Source organism: Juglans microcarpa x Juglans regia, chromosome 1S, assembly GCF_004785595.1.
Source record: "Juglans microcarpa x Juglans regia isolate MS1-56 chromosome 1S, Jm3101_v1.0, whole genome shotgun sequence".
NCBI classification, from domain to species: domain Eukaryota; kingdom Viridiplantae; phylum Streptophyta; class Magnoliopsida; order Fagales; family Juglandaceae; genus Juglans; species Juglans microcarpa x Juglans regia.
The window spans coordinates 633032-658882 of NC_054595.1; the positions used below are offsets into that span (position 1 = coordinate 633032).

Here is a 25851-nt window from a genome sequence, read left to right on the forward strand (position 1 = left end):
GCAATATAATAATTTCCGAAGGATCTCGAAGCTGCAAGTGGTGATTTCTGAGCAACACCACAGTGTAAAATACACTGTGGCCGTGGGTCACAAATACCCACTTTTCAACGAGGGCAAACGAAGACCCAAAAATGGTAGGGTAGGGCCTAGAGAGGTCGGTGAAGCCAATGGTGGTGGTGGTTTACCGTGGGTGGCGGCGGAATGGGCGGTAGAAGACCCAAATGCCCAAATCGGAAATGTAGATGGTGGAGCTTCACCGGTGACGGATCGGAGGTGCGGTTGGGTCCAATGGGTTGCCAAGAGGTCGGGGATGAAGTTGTAGGAAGATGGTGGCCAATGGTGGTGCGACGGCGGCGCAACGGCGGAAAGAGTGCCGCGGCTTCGAAGGGCTACTGGTGGTTAACGGCGGCACGGATGGAGATGAGGTTGGTGGGGTGAGGTCGCCGGCGGCTGGGGAAGCTAGCGGGCTTGGCGGTGAAGGCCACCGCCGGCTCACGGCGGCGCTGGCGTGAAGGTGGCCCGCGGCTTCGTGGGGTGCGTGTGGACTACCGGCGGCGAGGTAGGGGCTGAGATTTGGGAGGTGAGGTCGCCGGAGGGAGGGGGAGCTGGTCGGCCGGCGGTGTCGCGCACGGTGGGGCGACGGCGGCGGGCTGGGGGAGAGGAAGAACGGACGGAGAGAGAGGGAGAGAGAGGGAGCTGCGCGCGGAGGAAAAAAAAATAAAGAAGAAAAAGAAAAGAAAGAAAAGAAAAAGGAAGGAAAGAAAAAATGGAGGGAAAAGAAATGAGGTACAATCCTCATAACTTGGGTCACAAAAATAATCCAACGGAGATGATTTTAAAACCACAAGTTAAATAAAATAATTAAAACGTAATGGTAAAGTCAAATTGAAATAATTAAATCCCACAGTAATTAATTTAAATATTAAAAGTAATTTAAATGCATAACAATAAATAAATATTAAGAAGGCACATAAAAATAATTTTCACCAAATTAAAATCATAGAAATAAACTTACTAAAAATCCAACCAATTTTAAAATAAGAGGATAAATTTTTGAACAATAAAAAATAATCCTTTAGTAAAAATACACTGAAATACGGGGTGTTACAAGTTATAACGTATTTTTGTTGATTTATGAAGAGGTTGGCTCCAAGAGGCATGTGGCTTAGGCGCTCATGCACTGCAACGCTTGGGGCTCAAGGGGCGTGCTGCATGAAGCACTGCAACACATGGGCAAGCGGTCCGCGCACAAGGCGCTAGCAGGCTCTGCTTGCAATGCTTGGGAAAATGAGAAAATAAAATTCCCAAACCGCGCACCTCATGACTCGAACTAGTGCTAACCAATTGAAGGGGAAACAAGGCAACCATTGGACTAAGTCCAACTATTGTGTCATATGGCAACAAACTAATATACATACTAATTTAGAAAAGTTTTTAGAACTTTTCGTTCACAACTTTTGGCCATCTATAAATAGACCCATTGGCCTGCCATTTGAGTATCTCAGAATTCAATTTCGAATTCTCTCTCTCTTTATCTCTCTCTCTCGCTCTCCCCAAGTTTTTCACTTCTTCAAAACTTGTTAGAATCTATTTGTTCTCGAGAGAACATATTTCTAATTTATTGGTTGAATAGCAAAATTTAAGGGTATTTGGGATCTAATTTCGTGTGTGCATAACGCAATTAGATAAATAGACTTGTTCTGGGCTTTATTGTATCTTGGAAGCAAATTCGCTTGTAACCCGTGTGCATACCGTTATTGGTAGGAGCGAATATTGTCTTAAGGAAAGTGACATTGTAATGCGCCTTGAAGCAAATTTTTCTCTCATTATTTATTGTTTTGCAGCCCCTTTGCACCAACATTTTATTCTATTGAACAGAAAATTACTTTTGTGATAGAGGATAGAATTAGATCTGGTGGTGACAAGGAAAATTGTAGAAATGTAGCCAAAGGATAATGTCCATCTGTTACAGGTAACAGATGCAGAAATGCATAGTTGGTGCCAAAGGTATCATTGTTGGTATGTCTTTAGCTCATTGAGCAACCCTCGTAAGAGTTATGTTGAGGCACTTGGGTTCCTTGTGACCGGCAAATTTCCATCATAAGTGCATTTGAGGACATCTGGTTTCCTCACTATCCTGGGCCCGACTGGAACCTTCTTGTTTTTTGGACGAATGTCCTGCACAGACACACAACTACATTTTTAAAGAAGCTAATGTACAAATTATCAATAGCCTAATATCTGTTAACTTTATACCACTCTCACTCGGTTATATTATGAATTTGTTTTTAGTTGTAGAACATTTTCCACCCCCTTGATTAAGTTCATTTAGCTTGGCATAGTCATGGAGGATATTTTAGAGAAGTAGAACAAGAAGTGATATGGCCCATTCCTTCCTGCTTAAGCTTATCAAGTTTTGAGGATCATGTGAAGTAATAATCATAGACTAGTTCCAATTAACTTTTTCTTTGTTCTTCTTTTGGGAGGCAGGGGGAGGTGGTTCAGGTCAAAAGCATCTTGCCACTCTTTCTTATGGTCAACTGGAAATAACTGAGGAAATAAATGTGTTTACGACTTGTAATTTGGCAGGAAGCTAGTGACCCATTTACTCGTTGCAATAGAATCTTGATCAATAATTTGCACATTGAAGTTTTAGTAATCTGATGGTTTCTAGATAACGTGATAAAAGTAGAATGAATATTTGGTTTATGCTTGTTGGAAAATTGAAGGGAAAGAGTAACCTGGTCAAAGATTGCTGTTGGATTGCTAGGGTAGCACAAGCGTTGGGGAATCAACTATTCCAGAAATTCTTCCTTCACAGGGGCAGCATGAAAGCAGAAGATAAACCTGATAATGACCATAGTATCTGCTAGTTCAGTAATGTTATTCAAACCTAATATACCCTATGCATGCATTTGGGTACTTCTGGCAATGTATCATGTATGGGTTATAGGAACAATTCATATGTTATGGAGGGGCATTAAATTACCTGTTCTTTGGAGTACCCAAATTTGGAGAGGTAGTCAATGGCATTGAGGACAGCTCGCTTGTAAGCAACACTTGCATCAAGGTAGTGTTGCCTTCCACTCTCGTCAACACTAATGCCCTCAAATACCAGCCATTCTGAAAATCTTGGCTCGACTGGACCTATCTCAAATATTGGATTCACATGGAGAGGAGTGGGACCCATTGGCGTAAGGTACTCTTTCATTCCTCCTCTGATAAGTTCACACCTGAAATAACAAGATATGTGCTGGATGACCAATAAGCTGTGAACAATGTGCTGGAGATGGAGATAGCTGTTTGATTCTTTTATTCAGTACATTGGAGTCTCAAATAATGGAGTAACTGATGTATTCGTTTTATTAAGTAGTGATTGACCTAAATATGATGAAAGTGGTTTTCAATGGTGAAATCATGCAAGTCTTAGAAATTTGAAATGTTCTGTGACATGTTATTTAGTTGTTGATGAGGCACATAAATTTATTTTCCAGGTTAGTGAGATGGCCCAACATTGTGATTGACATCAAAAGTGAGAATTTTCAGTGTTTGGAAGGGATATTCTCGATGATGTTTAGATAGTTCTGCTCTTAAGATGTTAAAGAATCCTAAATTGGTTTTAGAAGGAAAAACCATGCCTGGAGATAAGCAGTGTGGGATATATTTCTGTGATAGTTTGATTGGAGTATCTAACACGTAGCATATGTATAAGACAAAGAAACTCCTGATATTCTTTATCTTTGCCACTATGGTTAAAGTGTTCAAGTGGTGTATCAAGTTGTTGCAGTGGTATCTGAAGTAGCTGCTTCTTTAGCAAGAGTTGTTAACTCATTACAAACCTTCTCAGCAGTCATTTCTTTTACTGGACACCAGAGCAGTTGCCAGTCATCTCTGTTTAGTGATTCTAGAGGTCAACTTCTAGGGTGTACTGGACATGTGTTCTGGTTCCTTTAAATATCCTCACAATTTCTCTCAAAACTGTTCCTCTTATTTTAGTAAGATCTTATAACATTCATTCCAAGAGCAATGGGATCCCGCCCTCCCCCTGCCCCTTCCAAGGCTTATAATAATAAATAATTGGTATCTCTTCTACTCATGAAACTATCATCAATATCACTACAAATCAGATGCTTTGGTCAATGTTATCAATGCTTGTTCAGAATCCTGACATAGAAACCTAAATGTTAAGAGATACGAAATATACTTAAGTTCTAGGAAACCACTCATCTCGATTGCGCCACAGAATGAAACTTCACCGTCACCCTGGGAGAAGTGCATATCACCAGTACTGAGATTTGCTCCATCTACAAATACAGGAAGGTATATCTTTGAACCTCTGCTGAGATTTTTTATGTCACAATTGCCACCATTTTCTCTTCCTGGAATTGTTCTTGCAGCCTCCCTAGCAATCTTTTCCCATTCTGGAGTGCCATCTTCAATCTACAAACGTCAGTGACACAGTGAATAACTAATTGATTCAGTTCCAACTCTGGTGGCTAACATTAGCTACCAGAATTTTATGAAAGTTCTTTCACGGTCACTTTGGTACTCTCCTGAGTATTCAATGAAGCATACCTTTCCTAGGCGGCAGCCTTTGGGTGTTGGTAGGTTTGCTAATGGTCGTGAATGCAAAACCTCACATAATTTGAGATTTTGGAGCCCATTTTCTTCAAGATCTCTTTCCCTTTTGTTCCATATGTCGAGCAGTTCCATTGATGGGGCAGTTCCAATTACTCCCGGGTGAGTTAAGCCTGGAAATCGTACTCCTGCAATGCATGGCATAATATATGAAATAGAATCTATTCCTTTTCTCCGCAATATATTTAGAGTAGTCTATGAAGCTTTTAGGGGCACGCGGCTAGGGAGGTGGGGAAAGAAGGGTAGAAACTTTACCCGGTATGTGAGGAGAGTAGGCATATATTCCTTCAAAATACCAAATAGCTTTGGTTGCGCAAGGAAAATGGTCAGTCAGGAAACCACCTCCATTTTCTCTGTCAAATGTTGCTGTATAACCCCATTCATCTCCAGGAAGAGGACCCAAGTTCAATATTTCAACCACTAGAAGATCACCTGGCTTGGCCGCTATCCCATCCTCGCCCACAACCCTGATCGGCCCGCTGAGATAATGAACCTGTGCCAGTTTCCAGATCGTTAATCATTGACGTACTCAAAATGATCATGCTCATAGGATATGCTAATATGTCAGTCTCAATTAGCAGTTTCTTCTAATCAGGTTGATAGCAACAATCCCTTCTAGAGTTGGTAAGTTTCTCCTCAGTAGATACGTTAAAAGTTCGTACTTACAGCTGAGAGGTCTATGGATTTTATATCAAGTGCAGAATCATCATCTTTAATTACACCTCCAGTCCAGTCTGACATCTCCACTCTAAAGAGCTCGCTAACTTTTACCTCTGCAACTGGGGGTATGTGAGGATGCCAACGGTTGTGTAGAGGGAATTTTTGCTCCCATGGCTTCTTTGTCAAGTCTATGGTCACCACTTGCTTCGGAGTCGGAGGAGCCATGGTTGAAGAAGTGGATGAGCGGAGAGCATGGAATTATTGTTGTAGACTTGTAGGGCTAAGCTAATTGCATATTTGGACAAAGCTGGTTGCCGTCCTAGAATGGGACCCAATTTAAAATACACGGTGGCGATGTGCATCAAAGGACAAAAATACCAGGACTTTTCTTCTTAGGCTTTTTAGTACCAAGACCACCCCTCTCTCCTCCCCCCCCCCCCCCCCCCGGTGGTTTCAAACTAAGATGTCTAGAGGTAATTTCCAACTGCAAGAGGCTGTGCCCACCAACCTGATTAAGAATCCCTTTTTCATCTTCTAATTCTTGAGAGAAAAATAAAAGCTATACAAGGGTGTTCATCAAAGAAGGTGTTTCATCAGTGTGCATGCAGTTTGTTGAACGAGAACTTGAAAAATTCTTCAAATATTGCGCAAAGCTAAAGAAGGGAACTCACAATAGATGGATCAGCATGCTTGATATCCTCTGCAGTGTAGTCCTGTGTGATAACACCTCCACTGAAGTCCACCATCTCTACTCTAAAAACCTCTCCTGTTTTAACCTCAGCAACAGGAGGTATGTCCGGGTGCCACCGGTTGTGGAGAGGAAGTTTCTGCTCCGATGGCTTTTTCTTGACATCAATAGGCACAACCAGTCTTGGACCATATGGAGCCATGGCTGTTGGCTCTGTCCAAATTTTCAGTCTTGGTCTCAAGGCAATGAAAGTTGGGTATCTTAAAATCAAGAGATTCTTTGAGGAAAGCAGAGTCTTCTAAGGTTTCACTTTGACATGGAAGTTTTGACACCCATGATAGGGCACCTTTGGGTAAGATATTTTTTTTTCTCCGATGTGGATGGACCACCTAAACCTGATTGAACTTCGCAAAGTTTTGATTTTGGTCGTAAATACGGTGAGAGGAGGTAATACCGTAAAGAGCAATGCGCCTTTATTATTATTATTATTATTATTATTATTATTATTATTATTTTTAAAAAAGAGGACAACAACCAATTTTATTAATAGCTCTCACTTGTAGTAAAAAAAAATCGTAGTTACAACTAGACACTTACGTGACATAAAGGAAAAAAGACACAAATCCAAATATCAAAAAATCTTAACAACACTAACCAAAAATACAATATTTTCCTAATGTTCGGGACACAAAGAACAAAACCAAAAACACTCAAGAATGGTAACATGCAAGAAAAAGAGAACCAAAACCCAATGCAATTAAAAAAAAAAAACAAAATAAAAACCGGAGAAAGTAAAAAATATACCTGAAACAACTTACGAGATGTACAGATAAGGAAGATCAATTATGTCCATTCCAAGAAGGTTACGTAATTGATTAGGTAATCTGTTACAGCAATTCATATATTTTTTTTTTGTAGGCAGACCAATTCATATTTACTCTCTCAATAACTTGCTTGGCAAGAAAGTCTGCTACAACATTCATAAATATGGCTAACAAGAATATAAGAGTCCATCTCAATCTAACACTAAAAAAATCCATCTGACATCACCTCCGGACCCCTCCAACTGTATGTATGTAACGCCCCGTTCCCAGAGGTCAGGAGAGTTAACTCTTAATACCTCAAATCAACTTAAATAGTACAACTATAAAATCCAAAGAATCCAATAAAATATTAATCAATATAATCAATCCAAATGTCTAAATTCCTCTATGGAGACGATAAAGAAAAAAACTCAATAACATAAATTAAAAACTCTCTAAAACTCAAAATTATCTTTAACTCATCAAATCAAAATATTTGAAACATAAATTTGGTTTACTAACTACGACTCTCAAATAAGCACTTGTACCCTCTGGCACTTATTCCACTCTGATTATCATACCTGTTAAAACTTTCTACTTTTGTTCTCCATCTGAACCATCAAAAATATCTGAAAAATATATGGAGATAAGGGGTGAGTTATCAACAACTCAGTAAGCAGATGACATATACTAGTGTGTAAACATGAGCATTTACAGAAAACAGAATGCAGAAACAGAATAATGTTTTCAGAATGTAGCGTCATAACATGTCATCAAAAATATCAGAGCGAAAGATCGAAAATATTCATAATAAAAAATCCCTTTGGCATAGTATAAATTGAAACATCACACCTTATCTTATCAAATCAGAACAAATACCATGTTTAACCCACGTGGTAGGGTTGTGCAAATCCCGGTAGCTAACCGAGCAGAAACAGAATGTGAATCTTCCCCTTATTCATTCTCGGAGCTCCGAGTGTGCACATAGGAAAGACCATGCAGAAAACTACTTTGTTTCCAAAGTGGGTGCACCAGAAACAGAAAAATTGGTACCAACCCAAACAGAGGCCACGGTTTTACACTCGTGGTGAGGTCAGAATGGAACGGAACAGAAACAGAAACAGAATGTTATGCCAGAAGTTTTCAGAAATCACATCAGATCATATCAGAGTACAGAAAATCTTAAGAATAGAACAAAATCATTATACAACATAACTTAAAGTTCAGAAACAGAATGTCAAAAAAAATAAGCTCATGTTTACACTAGTCATGACAAAAAATAATTTATTCTTATACAGAATCTCATGAGTAGTGCAGAACAAATAACCGAGGTAGTTCAAATTTCTTTTCAAAATCAAATATATATATTTTCCAAAAATAACCTCAGCACATTTTATTTTAATGCAAAGTCTAGCATAGGAACCCCGCTTACCTGGACTTCTTAGCTTTTTCGAAATTCCTCAAAAGTGTCAGATGATAATGAATCGTCACCTATAAAAAAATCACGTACTTCTCATAAATTTCCAATTAATCACGTATCTCAATATTTAAGCCTAAAATGCTAAAATAACTTATTTTAATTCCTCAAAAACCTAAATTCTCATTATTCCTAATATACCAACATCACTTTCTAACTCATCAATATCCAACATAATAACTCCGACTAAAACATTAAATTCCAATTTATTTATAAATTATAAAACTAAAAATAGCGTAACTATATCGAAATCATTATAAGTAGATGTTCATACTTTTGTTTAAATAAAAAAAAATATTCTTTTAAAATAAGATTTTGCATTTACCAATCACTTCAAGTATTTATCAATATTTTCATAAAAAAATATTTTGTTAAAAAAAAAAATCAATCTTTTACAAAATAACAACTTAACAAAGTACAACTCACATGTGCCTAAGTCTAAAAATAAAAAAAACACATGCAGTTCACGTTGTAAACCCATGATTTCAAAATCCAAAGTACATAATATAAACTCACAAAATTAAACACCCGAAACAATAAATCTAGAGGTATGCTTTAAGGGGTAAAAATGTAATAATACATCCTATAGTGCACGTAACATACAAATACATATATATATATATAAATACACGCTGGAAAAGAAAACTCCACACAGTGCAGCTGAAGCACTTACGGAGAGGTGGGGCACGACGGTGTGGAGCTGGTGGTTGGCTACGGCGAAAGGGAGTGGCACCTGGTCACTGGCTGCGAGAGCAAGAGAGGGAGACGAGTGAGAGAGGCACACGGTGAGGGAAAAGTGAGGTAGATACCGAGAGAACAGAGACACCGACCAGAAATGGCGTGAGCTTATTGGGGAAACAGAGGCAGCGTGCGGCAGACAGAGGTGATGAGACGTCCTCCCTGGCAGTTTCTGAGGGGGCACAGCGCGGAGGAGCTTTCGGTGGAGGGTGTTTTCAGCGGCTCAAGGTGGCTGGAAAAATGCTCTGTTTTTGTATACCAAAACAGAGCAGTCCGATGCTTGCTATAGAGGCTACGGGAGGCTAGGCGACAGCTTCGTGTGACTGGGCAGTGGGCATGGTGGTGAGGTCTGGATAGTTGGTTACGCACGGTGGACAACCCAGGTTGCGTCCGCTGATGGTGAAGACACACGGGAAACGGTTTTTAAGGAAACAAAACACGGAACAACAACCGAAAGTTTCTCGGGCTGGCTTGACTGCGACGCCTAGTGGCTGGGAAAGGTTTTCGAGGAGGAGTTTGGGAGATGGCAGTGATCACCAAGGAAGGCAGAAGCTTAGGAAAAACTGGCTGGCCGAGGTCATCTAAGGAGGGTAGCGGCGGAAGTTTTCTTCGAATACAAATATATATAAGAATATATATATAGGTGGATGAAACAAGAAAGAAAACCCTAAAGGAGGAGACGTGCGAGCGGATGAAGATGGGTTGAGCGAGAGCATGCACGACTTGCACGAGAAAAACAAACTTACGAAAAAAAAAATATAAAGACCGAAAGAGGAAAAAAAAAAAACACAAAGTGATACATGCGGAAAAAAAAAAAACAAAAAAACAAATAAATAAATGTGTGCAGAAAAAAAAAAATAAAAAAAATCACTACTCAAGTCCGTAAAATAAAAACTTAAAACATCAAGCTCTAATAAATAAATAAATAAAAATCTAAAGTCCAACTATATCCATTTGGGTCCGAGTGTTACAATGGATCCTACTGTATTTAATATTAAAATCCATAATATTCCTCTCTACAGACAATATTAATAATGTAGAACTACGTATCTTATTTGGAAAAGTTCAGCCCCTCAGATATTAACGAATAATGCGTGCACTTACTGCTGGAACTTTATCCAGATAATCAAAGCTGACTTAGCTGGTGTCTGATCTGATCTGACATTATAATTGGTACTAGAGTTGCCAACAAACAGAAGTTAGGATTTGGGTATAATCATCATTTTGGAATAGAGCTAACCCAACTTACCTCACTCAAGGACCCCACATATCGGAATCTTCAAGATATAACCTGCAAATAGGGGCAACTTTTTAACTCTAGCTCTTGTTTGTTAGTTAGGGAGAGAAGAAAACGCTCTGTTTCGCTCGAGGCATTTTCCCATAAAGTATTCATAGGCAGTGTAATACATTCTTCATTGAGTTGTTACCTGATTGTTGCTGTTGGTGTTTTTTTGTGGGGAAGAGGGGGTGGGGTAGGCATGACATGGTTGTTCATGTCATCTAGCAGTACTTATAGGTGCTTTCGTATATACTAGGATCATACCACTGGCAGGGTATTTTCAACCCATCTCCTACTCTTTTAATTAAGAGTCTTTTGCCTCGAAAAACCTTGGGAAAATAATGTCATTTTCCATGTTAAAAAGAAGTATGAGTAATTTAGAAAGTTGAAATGGTACCTAAATGAGAAACTGTGCTTGCAGAAACTTGGGTTGTCCATTTGGTCAGGCAGATATTTTCTTTATTTTTTTTTTTAAATACCAAACAGAATTTAAAACGCTAAAAAGAAAAAAGAATAAACAGAAACACAACTGTCTTTTGTGAGAAAAAATTAATTTTTTCATCAGTTACTATTTATTATTTCATATCTCATGTCTTGTAAAAAAAAAAAAAAAGAAAAAATTGTGGACGTGGGGTTGAATAGCAGGAGGCCCACATGCTTTGATTGTAGAAGATAAGGATGCCACATCATCTCTAACAAAGATATTGTTTAAAATATATATATATATATATATATTTTAAAGATATTCGTTTTTTATTATATGTAGGTTGGAAGAGAATAATGCTAGATATATAATTATTTAACAATCAAATTTGTAAAAAAAATTGTAAAAATAGTTACATTTTGTCATTTTCTTGTTGAAAATTCAAGGATAAGGAGTGTGACACCAGATTCGAATTATCTTGTTTCTCTTTTGTAAGGATACAAGATTCAGTTCCCATGCATTCTTCATGGTCAGACTGCAGAAGTCATTGCCTCGCGGGACTTGGGCTGAACGGTAAAGTTTGGGCTCAACTCGAGCAAAAGTAGCCACCTTGACCTAGTCCTGCTTTGCTTTTGGATTTGTCTCCGAAGGAAAAATTTTATTTATAAGCCAACATATATAATATATCTAATAAAATATTTATATGACATAATTTTTTTTATGAGTTATATAACAGAAGTTAATTTAAAAAATAAATTTTAAAATTTAAATTATATGAAGGGTATGTTCTACACATCTATTCGAAAATAGAATAACTATTTACAAAAATATCAACTCGACCAAGCTTTTAGTTTAGTTTATGTGGAGCTAATTTTTAGGAAAATAATTTATCTAGTTTTAGAATGTTCAAGATTTGTGTATTTTCTTTAATTGTGAACCCTATTTACTCTAAAACGAGTATTTAGAGCTTATACATTCTAAAATTATATATAGTATTATTATAAGAATAATTTTATTTGAAGGTCTTTATATCACATATCATTCACATGACATAATTTATTTTGAAATATAATTTTTAAATTTAAAATCTTACAAATTAAATTATATCATATAGCTGATATACATATAAAAACCTTCAAATAGCGCTACACTTATTTTTAAAACTGAACCCAATCCAAGCATGAAAAATAGAATCACAAGTACTTAAAATTGGACATTTCAGTTGCATAAAAATGCGAATGTTGTTCCAGAGAAACCCATTCATGCATCCAGTTTGTTAGAGCATGTATGGGCTCACTTGGGATGGTGACCACTGACCAGGATTTTTCTAACTGTCACTGCATCTTCATGGGTACTCAAGACAGGGCCTACCTCGATCTCCGTTTCAGCCCAGCTTGGCCCCAGTTTGTGCATGATTTTGGCAACTCCAAATAATAAAAACAGAGAAGGAAACTATTTTTACATTAATTAGTTGACAACTGTTGCAATGCCCGAGAATAATTATTAGAGAAATACTTTATTTATAGAGAAATTACATAAAAATAAATTTATAAATTGATATTGGTTGATGCAGTATGTCAGATTATAAATTTACTTTTATTGTAAAATAGATCTAACAGATCACGTAAAGTCACATCAATTTATGAATTTAATTATGTAATCTCTTTATGTCTGTAGCAGTTCTCTAATTATTAACTATCATCTATTAATTATTTAATATTTCTATCACAAAGAGTATATTCATATAATCTTAAAAAAGTATAGTTTTTATATATATGGTGTAGGTGCAAAAGTTTGGCTAGGACTAAGTAACTAAGTTGATAAGTTTGGATATGACTAAATGAATATATAAGATGATAGAATTTATCTTATCTTTGGTTTTGTAGTTTGGATGAATGTAAAATACTTTGATTTTATCTATGGCTATTTTGATTTTATCTATGGCTATTTTGATTTGATCTAGAGGTTGTTACGAAGTGTTTTAGATAAGTCAAAATCGTAGAAGTCAAGTTCCAAGAGATAGATCTCATCCAGAGAGAGTTTGAATGTGAAACTATCAATTATAAGAAGATAAGTATCAGACGCCAGCAAAATCTGTCAGTAGAATTTGTCAGTAGAGTTTCACTGTGACTCAAATTCCTATCATATTTGTTTTGTTAGCAGAGTTCTAATGCAAATCAAATTCCTATCAGATTGTTTATTTAAGGGATCCTACTGGTTAGGATCTTTAGAAAATTCGGCCTTGGAGGTTTTGGGGAGTCTTTCTAAGTGTTTATGTGTGAGAATTTTCTTGTTGTTTTTTTCTCATTGAGAAGTCAATAGTTTGAAAATCACCAGAAGTGCTGGCTGCTATTACGGTAGAGACAATCAAGTCATTTGTCGGGTCAAGTAAGAGAGTCAATTAGTAAAAACCTCATAATTGAGAATTACTTGTAACTGATTTTTAAATAATAAAATTGACTTTTCTGAGTTAAGTTGCCCCCGTAGATTTTTACCTTTGAGGAGTTTTTCAAAAGGTTTCCCCTTCTTAACCTAATTCGGTGTTACAAACTTTATTTACTTTATGTATTTGGTTGATTATCAAATTATTTTATTATTGATCACTAATCAATTTGTTGATTGAATTGGTAGAATATGGTAATACAATATAGAGATACTTGAGTAATTTCATAGGGTCCTGCTAGATACACCTAGAAAGCAACCGAAATGTGTAGCTAGGTACTGATGTGTATTTTTTATTTTAAAATATATGTGTATTTAAAAAAATTAAAAAACCACACAAATGTTTTAAAAAAATACCGATCGGTACACTTTTTCGGTATACAAAATATTTTCCTTTTATATTATATATTAACAAACGATCAGAATTAACTGGTGAGAATATAAAGAGTTTAAAGTTGAACAATCAAGAGGTGAGAAAGTCAAATGAGGAAATAAGAAAGAGCTTATAGCTACAATAGGATGAATAATCCTTTTTCTTTATAAAAATAATGATAAAAAAAAAAAGCTGTTAAGTAATGAGAAAGTCAAATAGACAAATAATGAGAAATCAATAACCACTATAATTAGATGAAAGTCCTTTTCTTTCTTTCTTTTATTGAGTTAGTGATCATATTAATGGTATATATATACGAAACCTTTTGTTTTCAAACTTTTTTCTTTTTTTCAAAAAAGACAATACATGAAGAAAAGGTCTTTTTAGGGTGAGAAAGGTTGGGATAGATCAATAAAATAAAATGAGATGATGGAATGACTAAATAGATGCAATATAAATAAGATACTTCAAATTTAAAAAATGATATAAGCAATGTATGAACGAATGAATGAAATATGCATGTATAATCTTCTGCATAACTTTGAACTAGTTGTCAGTATAATATATATATATATATATATACATATGTATATATATATATATATATATATAATTTTTTAATATATTGAGAGAATGAGGTCGAACACATGATCTCTATTTTAAAAATGTGAATTTTGAGCCGTACCCTCATTAACTATATACGTATAATTTAACCTTTTAGTTGGCCACAAATATTCTATATCTTTTTTGAATGAATATTTTAGCCGATAATATTTGTTTCCTGCTTTAACATGGCTAGACTTGGGAGAGACAAAATTAAACATTTAAGACAAATAAACATTCTCGTATAATACAAACAAATTAAAGGAGAGAGAGGGAGAGAGAGAGAGAGAGAGAGGGGAAAGCATGCATGATGCAGATGGGTTTTGTCTGGTTTTGAAGAGCTGGGCAGTCCCTTCATCATCAACACATTGAGTGTCTGGTCTGACTATATATATAAACCTCAGTACGTACGTACTTCACGTGGTGCAATTTGCAAACATTAATGGCGGGCTTTGAATTCCTAAAATCGAATGTTGACAAAACAGACTTGATGCATGAGTAGTACTACAACATGCAGCAACAATGTAGGAATTGGTCAGATCTAGTACTTATGTTTTCGGATTTTTGTTAATTATAATTAGCTGCATGGGATTGGCTAATGGCTATACATATACATATATATATATATATATATATAGCCTCGATCCATGAACCAATTGGACATTCATTCGATCGAATAATGGTCGATCCGTACTCTCTGACCAATTCAATCTCTATTCACATTATTTTGGAAATAACTATTCTTAGAATCCTTGCAAAGGATTATCGGCTTGACCTACCAGCTTTAGACATAAAATAGCTTATTACACTTACCTTGGATATTATCATATATAGACATGTTGTAGCTAATTTCAATTCTCATAAGTTTACATTTTTTTTAATCTATTGTAACTAGCATATATATATATATATATATATATATATATATATATATATATATATATAGTTTTCTTAATGGTTTTTTGATGTAGGACACAAAAAACGTGTAAGGATCGACCATTAAAGGCTTGAAAAAAGAAAAAAAAAAGAAAAGTGTCATTCACTACAAGAGAGAGAGTTTTTCAGATGAAAAATTTCATCCCAAAATAGAATTAGAGACGAAAAAATTTCATCTCAAAATCATGTAGTTGGAGAAGAATTTCTTTTTGTCTCTAAAAGGTACTTTTAGGGATGAAATGTGGCCAACCCATTCGAATACAATTTTTTTGGGGGACGAAATGGTTTCATCCCAATATATTTTCCGAACAGGAAAATATATGTTCGAACATTTAGGTATCTGTTCAAATGTAATGAAATCTTAATTTAAAAGAGACGGAATTTATTTGATCCTCTTCGAATGAAGACAGTGTTTGAACGCTTTACTTTTGTTCGAACAACTTGATTTTTGTTCGAACATAAATAATCCATTCGAACTTGTGTGATGAACGTTCGAATTTAAAAACCTGTTCGAACGTTAAGTTCAAAAACCCTTGTTCAAACGAATAAATTGTTATTCAAATGATACTGAATTTGTTCGAGCATAAAAGTATGTGTTCGAATGTTAAAAATGGTGTGTGTTCGAACGTCTTATTAGTTCTATTCGAGCTGAAGTAATGATTTTCAATTTCATTCGAATGGTTTAGGGTTTCCCATTCGAATGTATGAGAAATGTGTTCGAACAGTAATAAATAGTCATTTCTTGTTCGAACTGAATATATTACATTCGAATGGTAACCAGGATACAGTAAACTCCAAAGTTAAAAATAAGAAAACTTCATTTATATATTATATTTAAAATATCACAATTGTTCAAAAAATAAAGCAAAGAAAAAGTAAGAAAATAAGTCCTAAGTTGGTGATGGCATAAAATTATGGGTCGACATCATTAATTGCATCTGTTCCAACATTTTTTAGTCAAGCAATTGTTAGCGACTAACTTGAAATATAGTAGTGACCGTTTTTAGTAGTGACTTTTTGTTTTAGCATAAAAAAATGCTAGTGAAACTGTTTAGACAAACTGTTTTGACTAGAGTTGATGATGCTCCCAGTGTAACAGGAAGAGGCTACTGTTTAGACACTCCCACTGTAACAGAATGAGATGTTTTGGGCATGTGCATGTAAAGGTATCAAGGAGGCTGTACGCCTTTCATTGATTCATTGGTATATGCATTACATATGGATGTAAAAGATTCTAATATGTTGTAGATGACAGCCAATACACTAACAAGTTCATTAGAAAAAGAAACTATGAAATCTGATATCCGCAACGCCTTAAGGCAGATGCTGAAAATCTTCAGATTCTTGATGTAAGTCATTGTCTAGTAGCCTCTGATTATCTTAACCTTTTAAATATCATTTCCCTTGAATGTCAGTTTGAAATGCTGAGCTGATGGAAGTTAGCAGAATTGAGTTCATTTTGGATGATACTAATCATATATGCATGGTTTCTTTCTATAATTCATGATTAGTAGTACCACATGAAATAGTGTTAGCTAGGTGGTATAACTCTAAAATATATAGTTTCATAAATTAACTAGGCTGGTCATCACGAATTGATCCATTGCCACTAGCGCAAAATTAATATATATGTATGAAATTCTGTCGTCGTCCTAGTTCAAACCTGTACGTTAATCATGCATGCTTTCCTTTCCTCTTTCTCCCACTCATTGTTCCTTACCAGCACATCTGCAAACAACTCCGTCTCATCACTTCTCTTGAGGGCTAGTGAATGATGAAATGGAAAATCCATTCCAAAGCCAAGGTACTCTCTCTTTCCTCTTCTTCTTACCCTCCTCCTATTTTTCTTGATCTCCTCTTCTCTCACTTTCATATTATGTTGTACATTTGCAGAGTGGAATCTAACTAGATTTGTATATCTACTTGCATCTATTCATAGTGCAATAATGTTTCGTCTCAGAACATCTCAATCTTTATGTTGCTTGATTTGTACTATTAATTTGTATTCTCTGCAAATATAGGCATAGATGGACAGGTAGGTATGAAGCTCATATTTGGGATAATGGTTGTAGAAGGGAAGGGCGATCAAGAAAAAGTTGCCAAGGTAACTTAACATTTTTCAAGGGCTTATTTTTCCTTTTTGGGCATTACCTAATTGCTAGCTATTTCTTGATGATTCTTTGATTCATTTTCTATTTTAGTGTTTTTCAAAGTAATAACATATTTTTATTGTATTTTATTTTAATTCTTCTTTTGAGCAGGTGGGTATGACAAAGAAGAGAATGCAGCTAGGGCCTATGATCTTGCTGCACTGAAGTACTGGGGAACATCCACCACTACCAATTTTCAAGTAAGTTTGTGCTGCCATTTCTGTCGTGGCCATCTGGGATACAAATGCATGCCATGCTGCATTTGTGTCATTAATGTACTTGGGTTGGTTCTTTGTGGACACTGATTCTGGCTTTTGCAGATCAGTAACTATGAGAAGAATTGGAGGAGATGAAGCACATGAAAAGATAAGAATTTGTGGCCTCTATTAGAAGGTGAGATATTGATGGCGTTATTTGCTTGCAGGAGTGAAATTTAGTAAAATCTTGGTATGTGGAAAAATTATACAACCTAAATTATACAGGCGATTTTCTCTGTCTGGAAGACATTCATGACAATGAGCAATGTCTTCATAATGAACATATAGTTACATGCAACATATGTGCTTGATCCGGCCTAGAGTTATTTTATCGAGAACAATTATCTGTTTTTTTTTCTTGAGTTACTTGCAACTAAGTTCTACATTTTCTTCTATTGGTGATCATTCAGGAAGATCTCTTTTGTATTTTTTGCTTAGGAAGATCATTTTTTGTTTGTTGAGATATGTAGTCCACTTATGCTTAGTTAAGATATTGTGTATATTGATGCATTTTATATACAATTAGTAGATTGATGTTTGCATGTCTATGGCAATGGTATTTAGATTATTTGTAAGTCTGATTTTGTGCTTCCCACTTGTGCAATTATTTTTTTGAGCAAGAACATATAATTTGGATATGTATTATATTTTTTCTGTATCTTGTTTTGTGCATTTTTTTTAATTTTCTAAAACACATTTTTCGGCGAGTAAAATTTTTCAAAAATAATTTTTTTCATGGCATAAATAAATTTGCGGCGATCAAATATCGCCACAAAATTTTTTTGCGGTGAAACTTAACTGTTATGAATTAGTAATGGCAACGATATTTCAAAATCACTGGAAAAAATAATTGAACTATTTGCGACGATTTTGAACCTTTTGCGATGAACAATATCGCAACAATTAACTTTTCTCAGCGATTTTAATGGTAAATGGAAAGGTCATTTCCGTCGATTTTTTGGACATTTGCGACAGAAAGAAATTGCTGAAAACAATAGTTTTTGAGACGATTTTTTTTATAATCGCTGAAATTGGTTAGAAATGACATTTTAATTTTGTCAATAATGCAGCGAATTAAGAATCGCCGCAAATGATCAACTGTATCGATTATTAGGGGTATTTGTGACGATTTTTAGCACTGGAAAAAACCTGATTTCTTGTAGTGATATTCCTTTATATAGAAAAAAAAGAAAGCTCTATTATCATCCACTCTATCTTGCTCCTCTTTCGAATAAATTCCTCAAGAATTTTCTATCCATTTTATATGGTAACATAGAGAATGCCAAAATTGACTGCTGCAATATATATATATATATATATATGTGTGTGTGTGTGTGTGTGTGTGCGCGCGCGCGCACGTGTGTATGTGTTATGTGTGTACATAGATAGTAATATTGAAAATTCATTAATCTGTATATTATAGTGTAAGATCAGATCATTAAATTTAGGGGACAGGAACCCTTTATGCCCCAAAACCATCTAAACTAGAAAAAGGCTACCACAAATATTCTATATTCATCAAGATACACTAGGTAATGAGTTTTAACAACATGATGATCAGCAAACCAATTTGAATTGAATTCCTTATCTGTCATTCACATGTCAGCATAAACAAAAAATCCAGTCCCATTCCTTAAATATAAAGACTGGACACTGCATGCAATCTTCTGTCAATTTGTGAGAATTGCCTGAAATGAAATGAGATAAGTCAGTGAGGCTATACGTGATGATCAAATTGATGAGTAAGGAAGACCACAAATTGATGAGATTTACAACATCAAGAATGGAATCAAGTTTACGTTAATAATGAAACAGGGGAGGAGAAAAGAGATTTAGTAAAACAAAGAATGACCAACGAAGTCAGTTTTGGATGCTCCAGCCGAGTATTCTCGATACAATTAAGGGCGAATTCTTGCTGTGGGACTACATCCAACTCGTGGACACTGATACAGAGATGCTTGATGCGAAATTTTCTCCTTGATTGTAGCCCTAAAACTGATAACCCAGAATAATCGATCGGGCCTAGTTTGGATTCACAATCCATCTCAATTCATCTCACTACTATTCACTATTATTCACTACTATTCATCAACTTTAACTCACAAATCTTACTACTATTCACAACCAATCTCACTATTATTCACAACTCATTTTTGAATCCAAACGAGGCCATTTACTGCAGAAATCGTAGGAGCGAAAAAGAATCTGTTCCCACAGTCTATCCCATTTCACCAACACTATTATTTTATGGGTTTCATTTATTGCAACGGGTATTTTTTGCCTCAATAGTGTTGTTTTTCCATCAAATCCTACTCATTGGTGGACATGTCGCTGCGGTGGACATGTCACTGCAACAACTCTATTCATTTTTCACGAACAGAGATAGTGTGATCAGACCACTATTTTCCACCATGCTTTGTCGTGAGAAAGAAATTTGTGGGAAAAACCCATATTTCTTGTAGTGTATATATGTTAGGTTCAAGATACATACATACATACATACATACGTATATATATATATATAGTCATTACGATCTTATATCAATTTAATATATAACCAAATAAGACGCTAATTATAACTATATTATATAAAGATCAATGAACGGTATCTACTGATAAATTAACAAAAAAAAAAAAAAAAAAAAAGAAGTTTTCTCCTCCACAGACAATGGAGATCATATCACAAAAGTCTTGAAATGGGTACTCATGATATATATGATCTCATTTTTCGGGTCTATTGCGACATAAAATATTCATTCACGTACATTAACCGAGTTAAAAAATTCCATGAGGAATAGATTGTCCTTTTCCTGCAGCTAGCTCAAAATTCGAAGCTGGTCATGTCTCATGTAAATTGTTGGCTTCCATATGTTCTGGACAAGCTCCTCGTTAAATTAAACTATATATTATAATCCTTATAATAATGTCAGTGTGCTTATAATGCAAGATTTGAAGCAAAAAACAAATGGTTATCAGTTTTGGGTATCTACAGCACGCACATGGTTACATTCCTTATATACAGCTAGCTTTCATGCTTACGCCTATGTATGTATTTTTTGTTTGTCTAATGAAGCTGGAAATTAAGCCGAAGACCAATATGCATGCATGCAGGATGCCCGAAAATTCCCTTTCTCAGAAGTTCCAAAACCTGCTAATTGCTTGAATTAATTTAATGTTTGCCTTTGCACGTATCTGCATGTCCTTTAGTTCTTGTACCTCAACTTTGGGAATCCTTCTCAATTAAATACTCGTGGAATTCAAACAAACCACTCCAGCTTTTAACTTATAATATGCAGGTTTAATTTCTTGATCATACGCTTCACCCGGATTCTTTTTATAATATTTATAAATTAGATGTATGATTTTTTTTTTGAAAGCCTCACAATTAAGGACGATAATTAAGAATTATTAATTTATTGCAATGATACAGCGTAAAGAATGGAAAAAGTTTGTCAGCTTTAGAAAACAAACTTCTCTCGTGATAAAGCTGGGACGACAAATTAACTACTGAAATTTAACAGTAAATTAAGTTTGGTGGCATGGAAATTACTATAGTCTATGGTCTATGGTATATGAAAACAAGCTGCTGCATGGAAAACCATACTCGATAGATTTAGAATGTGTTTGGATGTTGAAGTGAGTTGAGTTGATAAAATATTATTAAAATATTATTTATTATTATTATTATTATTTTGAAATTTGAAAAAGTTGAATTGTTTATTATATTTTGTGTTGAAATTTAAAAAAATTATAATGATGAGTTGAAATAAGTTGAGAGGAGTTTTGGATCCAAACGAAACTCTAATAAACCAGTTGATGATGATCAGGACCCCTCTCTCTCTATATATATATATATATTATATTCTAATGCTCTGAGACAAGGGGATAATTATGATATATAGAGTACTTGAAAGCCATCAATCAGCTGGGAAAAGTGGGTTATAAATTGTCTTTTCGGTTCAAGCTGCTAGCATTGTTTTCCGAATTTGGCATTTCTTTTGTTGTTATTGTTATTAATGCTGAGAAAAATGTTATCATGATCACTATCATCATCATCTTAATATGTTAAAGTAGTACTGTTGGTGGCATGAATGAGTACTGGTAGATCTATTTAAAGTGGGGCTGCGGTTGGGAGGGGAACAAGTTTTTGAGCAAGGGAACAAAAGGAGTAATCAGCATATGAAATACATCATGAGTACTAGTCAGTCATATATAGCTAATTATGAGAGGAACATATATACTTACATAAGCTCATATATATCTATATATAGGGACCAGTAGTTGTAAGCTGGGGCGTGCGGCCCTTCACATGGTATTACGTACCGATCATGCTATATATTCCTCTTACATCCCATGTGTTCAAATTTCTAGTGAATATCTGAAATGATCAAAACTGGTCCTCGATTTCAATTTTGGACTGATCATGGATAAGATCTTGGAAATCTGGGAGAGAGCGAGAAGAGACAAAAGAGATCAGATATATATATATATATATATATATATATATATATATATACATATATGTATATATTCTTCAGTGAGAGAGAGACAAAGAATGCATGGTCATTATCAAAGCCAATCAATTAGGAGAAGGCTGGAATATATATGTATATATATAGGGAGGGATACCTAGTAAATTAAACCACCCCAGATAACATGTATATGTCCTTGTAGCTCAACCCCACCAAGGTGCATGGAGAAATGAAAATCAGACAAATGTAGAACGAGAAAGATTATAAAAACTTCAAATATGGAAACATTCATACCTGCATATATACAAAGCCAAAGTAGTGTTGCGAGAAAAGATGAAAATAAAGTAAAAGTAAACCAGAAATAGTCAAACAATCAATTATACGACACAGGTTTACGTGGTTTGGTAACGTGTTTATGTCTATGGAATTGCAAAAAATTTTATTATGTTAAGGAATCACAAGATACACTTTGGAAAGATTTTTCACTGTTCAGAACAACCGTATTGTTCAAAATAAGCATATTTATAGTTACACGGTAAAAATCCTAATTTATACTTTTATGCGATATTCACTCTAGTTTTTATTCGAGTGTTGAGTTGAGCGAACTCTTTGCCTGAGCTTTGCTTGAGCCTATTGTCGAGCGAGACTCGGAGTGAACTTTATGTTTGATTTTTGCTCGAGCTGAAATTCGAGCGAATGTCGAGCAAATTTTCTGTCTTGACGCTTCCTAAATCAAAAACAGTGCCTAAGCCTATTTTTGCCTATCGACCCAAACCTGCGCTCCATGGCACAAGCATCATTAAAAATCCACTAGAAAGCCGTAATGAATTATCAAGTCGAATCATCAACTCGGGCGCTACAACAATAAATCAGGCTCTACAAACCCAACAAATAAGAACATAAAATCGATCATTTGTTCATGATACGATGACCCGTGAGTGAGAAAGCCAGCCAAAGTTTAACTGCCTTCAATCCAAATACCCCACCATTACATGACAAAATCTTTAGTCCCGCATCCAGACAACCCCTGGCCGGCTATTCGCATGCCTCCAAAATCCAACAGAAGCACCCCTACATCCCACCTCTCCTTTATACAACACCTCTCCCCTCTCCCTCCTCCCTGTCTCTCTCTCTTTCTCTCACCTGATCAGGAAGAAAGATAAGACCCTTTTGTAGCCATGAAAAAGGTTGTTCAATCACTGCTTCGATAGCCTCATTGCACCCTGCATGGCAACTGAAAAGCCTGTGAAATAGCTTGGAAGGGTCTCTTTTGCCCGATTTGACTCCCACCGAGTTTTTTTTTATAGGATTGAGAGTTTCTCCCCTCTGATCTTTTCCTTTAGGAAGAACAATAAACTCGTCCCAGAAAAAGCTGTAGTGTCAATTTTATTTGATTCACTTGCGAATTCTCCCAAACCGTACTGGTAAATTTTACCACTAATGGATCGTTTCCCAATGGCAAAGGTACCCACTAGGGCCACTACTAGTCTGGTCACTTTCTCTCTTTCTGCTACTTTCTGATTTCTGAATTCCATTTTTTTTCTGGCTTTCTTTCTCTTTTCTATAAGATTTTTGTACTCTCTCTCTCTCTCTCTCAATGATGCAATTCTCGGAGGCTCCACCACAACCCTTACACCAAATGACTCCATTTTCCATTCCTACTATGAACAAAAGCCAGATTCATAAGACTCGGCCATGGCTTGGATTTCCCACATCGAAGTCCTTAGGGAGCATTGGTGATGCCAATTGTATGGAGCAACTTCTCGTCCACTGTGCCAATGCAATTGAAAGCAACGATGCCACTCTTGCCCAACAAATTCTATGGGTCTTAAACAACATTGCACCCCCAGATGGGGACTCGAATCAGCGCCTTACTTGCGGCTTCCTCCGAGCTCTAATTGCACGCGCAGCCAAAAGTGGAAGCTGCAAAATGCTGGCTGCTATGGCAAACGCTCCCAGCAATCTTGCTATAGACACACACAAGTTCTCAGTCATTGAGCTTGCTAGCTTTGTGGACTTGACCCCTTGGCATCGGTTTGGTTTCACAGCAGCCAACGCAGCAATTTTAGAAGCTGTTGAAGGGTACTCGGTCATTCACATCGTCGATTTAAGCTTGACACATTGCATGCAGATTCCTACACTGATTGATGCCATAGCTAATCGTCATGAGGTCCCTCCTCTGGTCAAGCTCACCGTAGCCACTGCCATAGAAGACTTCCCACCAAAGCTCGACCTTTCGTACGAGGAATTGGGTTCCAAGTTGGTTAATTTCGCCATGTCTAAGAATGTTATGATGGAGTTTAGAGTGAGTCCTTCAAGTTACAAAGACGGGTTTGCCACCTTAATCGAACAACTTCGGGTTCAACATTTAGTCTATCCCGAAAGCAGCGAGGCACTGGTAATTAACTGCCATATGATGCTTCACTACATCCCGGAAGAAACCCTTGTATCGATTCCTAGTACAAACTCAAACCCTTATGCTTTTGAATGTTCCTCCACAAGTACTGCTTCCTCTTTTCGGACAATGTTTCTCAGTGCAGTTCGGAGTTTAGACCCAACCATTGTAATTCTAGTAGACGAAGATGTAGATTTGACATCGAATAATGTGGTGTGTAGGTTAAGATCAGCGTTTAACTATTTATGGATACCTTATGATACTATGGATACATTCCTTCCAAAGGGGAGTAAACAGAGGCAGTGGTACGAAGCCGATATTTGCTGGAAGATTGAGAATGTGATAGCACATGAGGGCCTTCAAAGGGTTGAGCGGCTTGAAACTAAAAGCCAGTGGGTGCAACGAATGAGAAATGCCAATTTTCATGGAGTTTCTTTCGGAGAGGAAGCAGTCTCGGAGGTGAAGACCATGCTAGATGAGCATGCAGCTGGGTGGGGATTGAAGAAGGAAGAAGAAGATCTTGTTCTTACATGGAAAGGACATAATGTTGTGTTTGCCACTGCTTGGTTGCCTGCTTAATTGAAGATCATTTTTTTTTCTTTTAATCTTCTTCTTTAATTAGCTTCTAATTCGATGATCTTCCTCTAGGCACTACTATTTTTGGGAGTAGATGGTCAGAGCATATTGTGATGAAGGTTTTTGTCATGTTGCCAATAATTTCATACTTGTTTATTGTAAGTATGTTAACCAGTAACCTAATTAAAGAAGCCTCCCTCTCTCTCTCTTTTTGTACATGAGAATTTGCCTTAATATTCTTTTTGAGATTCGCAAAATCTTGCAGAAGATGCCTTGCATTTGGACCAGAATCTTTTGCTTAAAAATATTGGTGTAATTTATGTTCTAGCTGCGGTAATCAAGAAACATTGTAGCCAATTTTTCAACTTTAGTCAGGCGCTATGCAAAGTTTATAATGCATGTAATGTGCCTATCCTACGGGTCTTTTAAGAAGAAAACGGTACCCTAATTTTATTGATAACCCTCACTTATAGTGGAGAAAAACCGTGATTACATCTTGACACCTGGGGTTACACATTCAAAACTAACTAGATTTTTTTTAACAGAGACACCCAACTTTTTTTAATTTGACGTAGTTGGGTTTTTGGCCAAAGAGAGTTGCATAAGGGAATCTATTTTGAAGAAGTGGTGTGGGTTGTCTGTTTATGAGATATGAGGCAGTTTGGAATGCATGTGGCCAAAAAGAGAAATCAAGAGAAGCATTATGGAGAAGTGTAAGGCCCGTTTCAACAAGATGTCAGTGACAACGTTCAGAGACACCGTTTTGTTAAGGAGTGTGAGAGGCGTTGGTTTAGTGAGTAATGCCATTAATGGACAAAAAATTTTAATGCAATAAACTCACCACCATTGTTAGAGTAGAGTGTTTTGATTTTTGCTTAAAAACGAGTTTCAACAACTTTTTTAAAAGTGTGGAAAAATGCTGGAGACACTAGATTTATTG

General features: G+C 36.0%; 2 protein-coding genes and 1 long non-coding RNA gene across 3 annotated transcripts; 2 read left to right on the forward strand and 1 right to left on the reverse strand.

The window, feature by feature from the left end:
* Positions 1–1882: 1882 nt before the first annotated feature.
* Positions 1883–5709, reverse strand: LOC121246683 (formamidase-like). The gene is given in 8 exon segments (XM_041144919.1): positions 1883–2178; positions 2742–2769; positions 2771–2847; positions 2990–3233; positions 4205–4440; positions 4576–4766; positions 4894–5131; positions 5305–5709. Coding segments are annotated over 8 exon segments (1356 nt in total). The 5' UTR covers positions 5524–5709; the 3' UTR covers positions 1883–2055.
* Positions 5710–8978: 3269 nt separating this feature from the next.
* On the forward strand, positions 8979–25548 carry LOC121244606. Its single transcript, XR_005936459.1, has 3 exons — positions 8979–9346; positions 12673–12675; positions 25537–25548. It is a non-coding gene; the product is annotated as an uncharacterized LOC121244606 (long non-coding RNA).
* LOC121244598 (scarecrow-like protein 32) lies at positions 23071–25097 on the forward strand. Its single transcript, XM_041142748.1, has one exon. It carries the CDS (start codon positions 23538–23540, stop codon positions 24912–24914), a length of 1377 nt encoding a protein of 458 aa, XP_040998682.1. The 5' UTR covers positions 23071–23537; the 3' UTR covers positions 24915–25097.
* Positions 25549–25851: the final 303 nt, after the last annotated feature.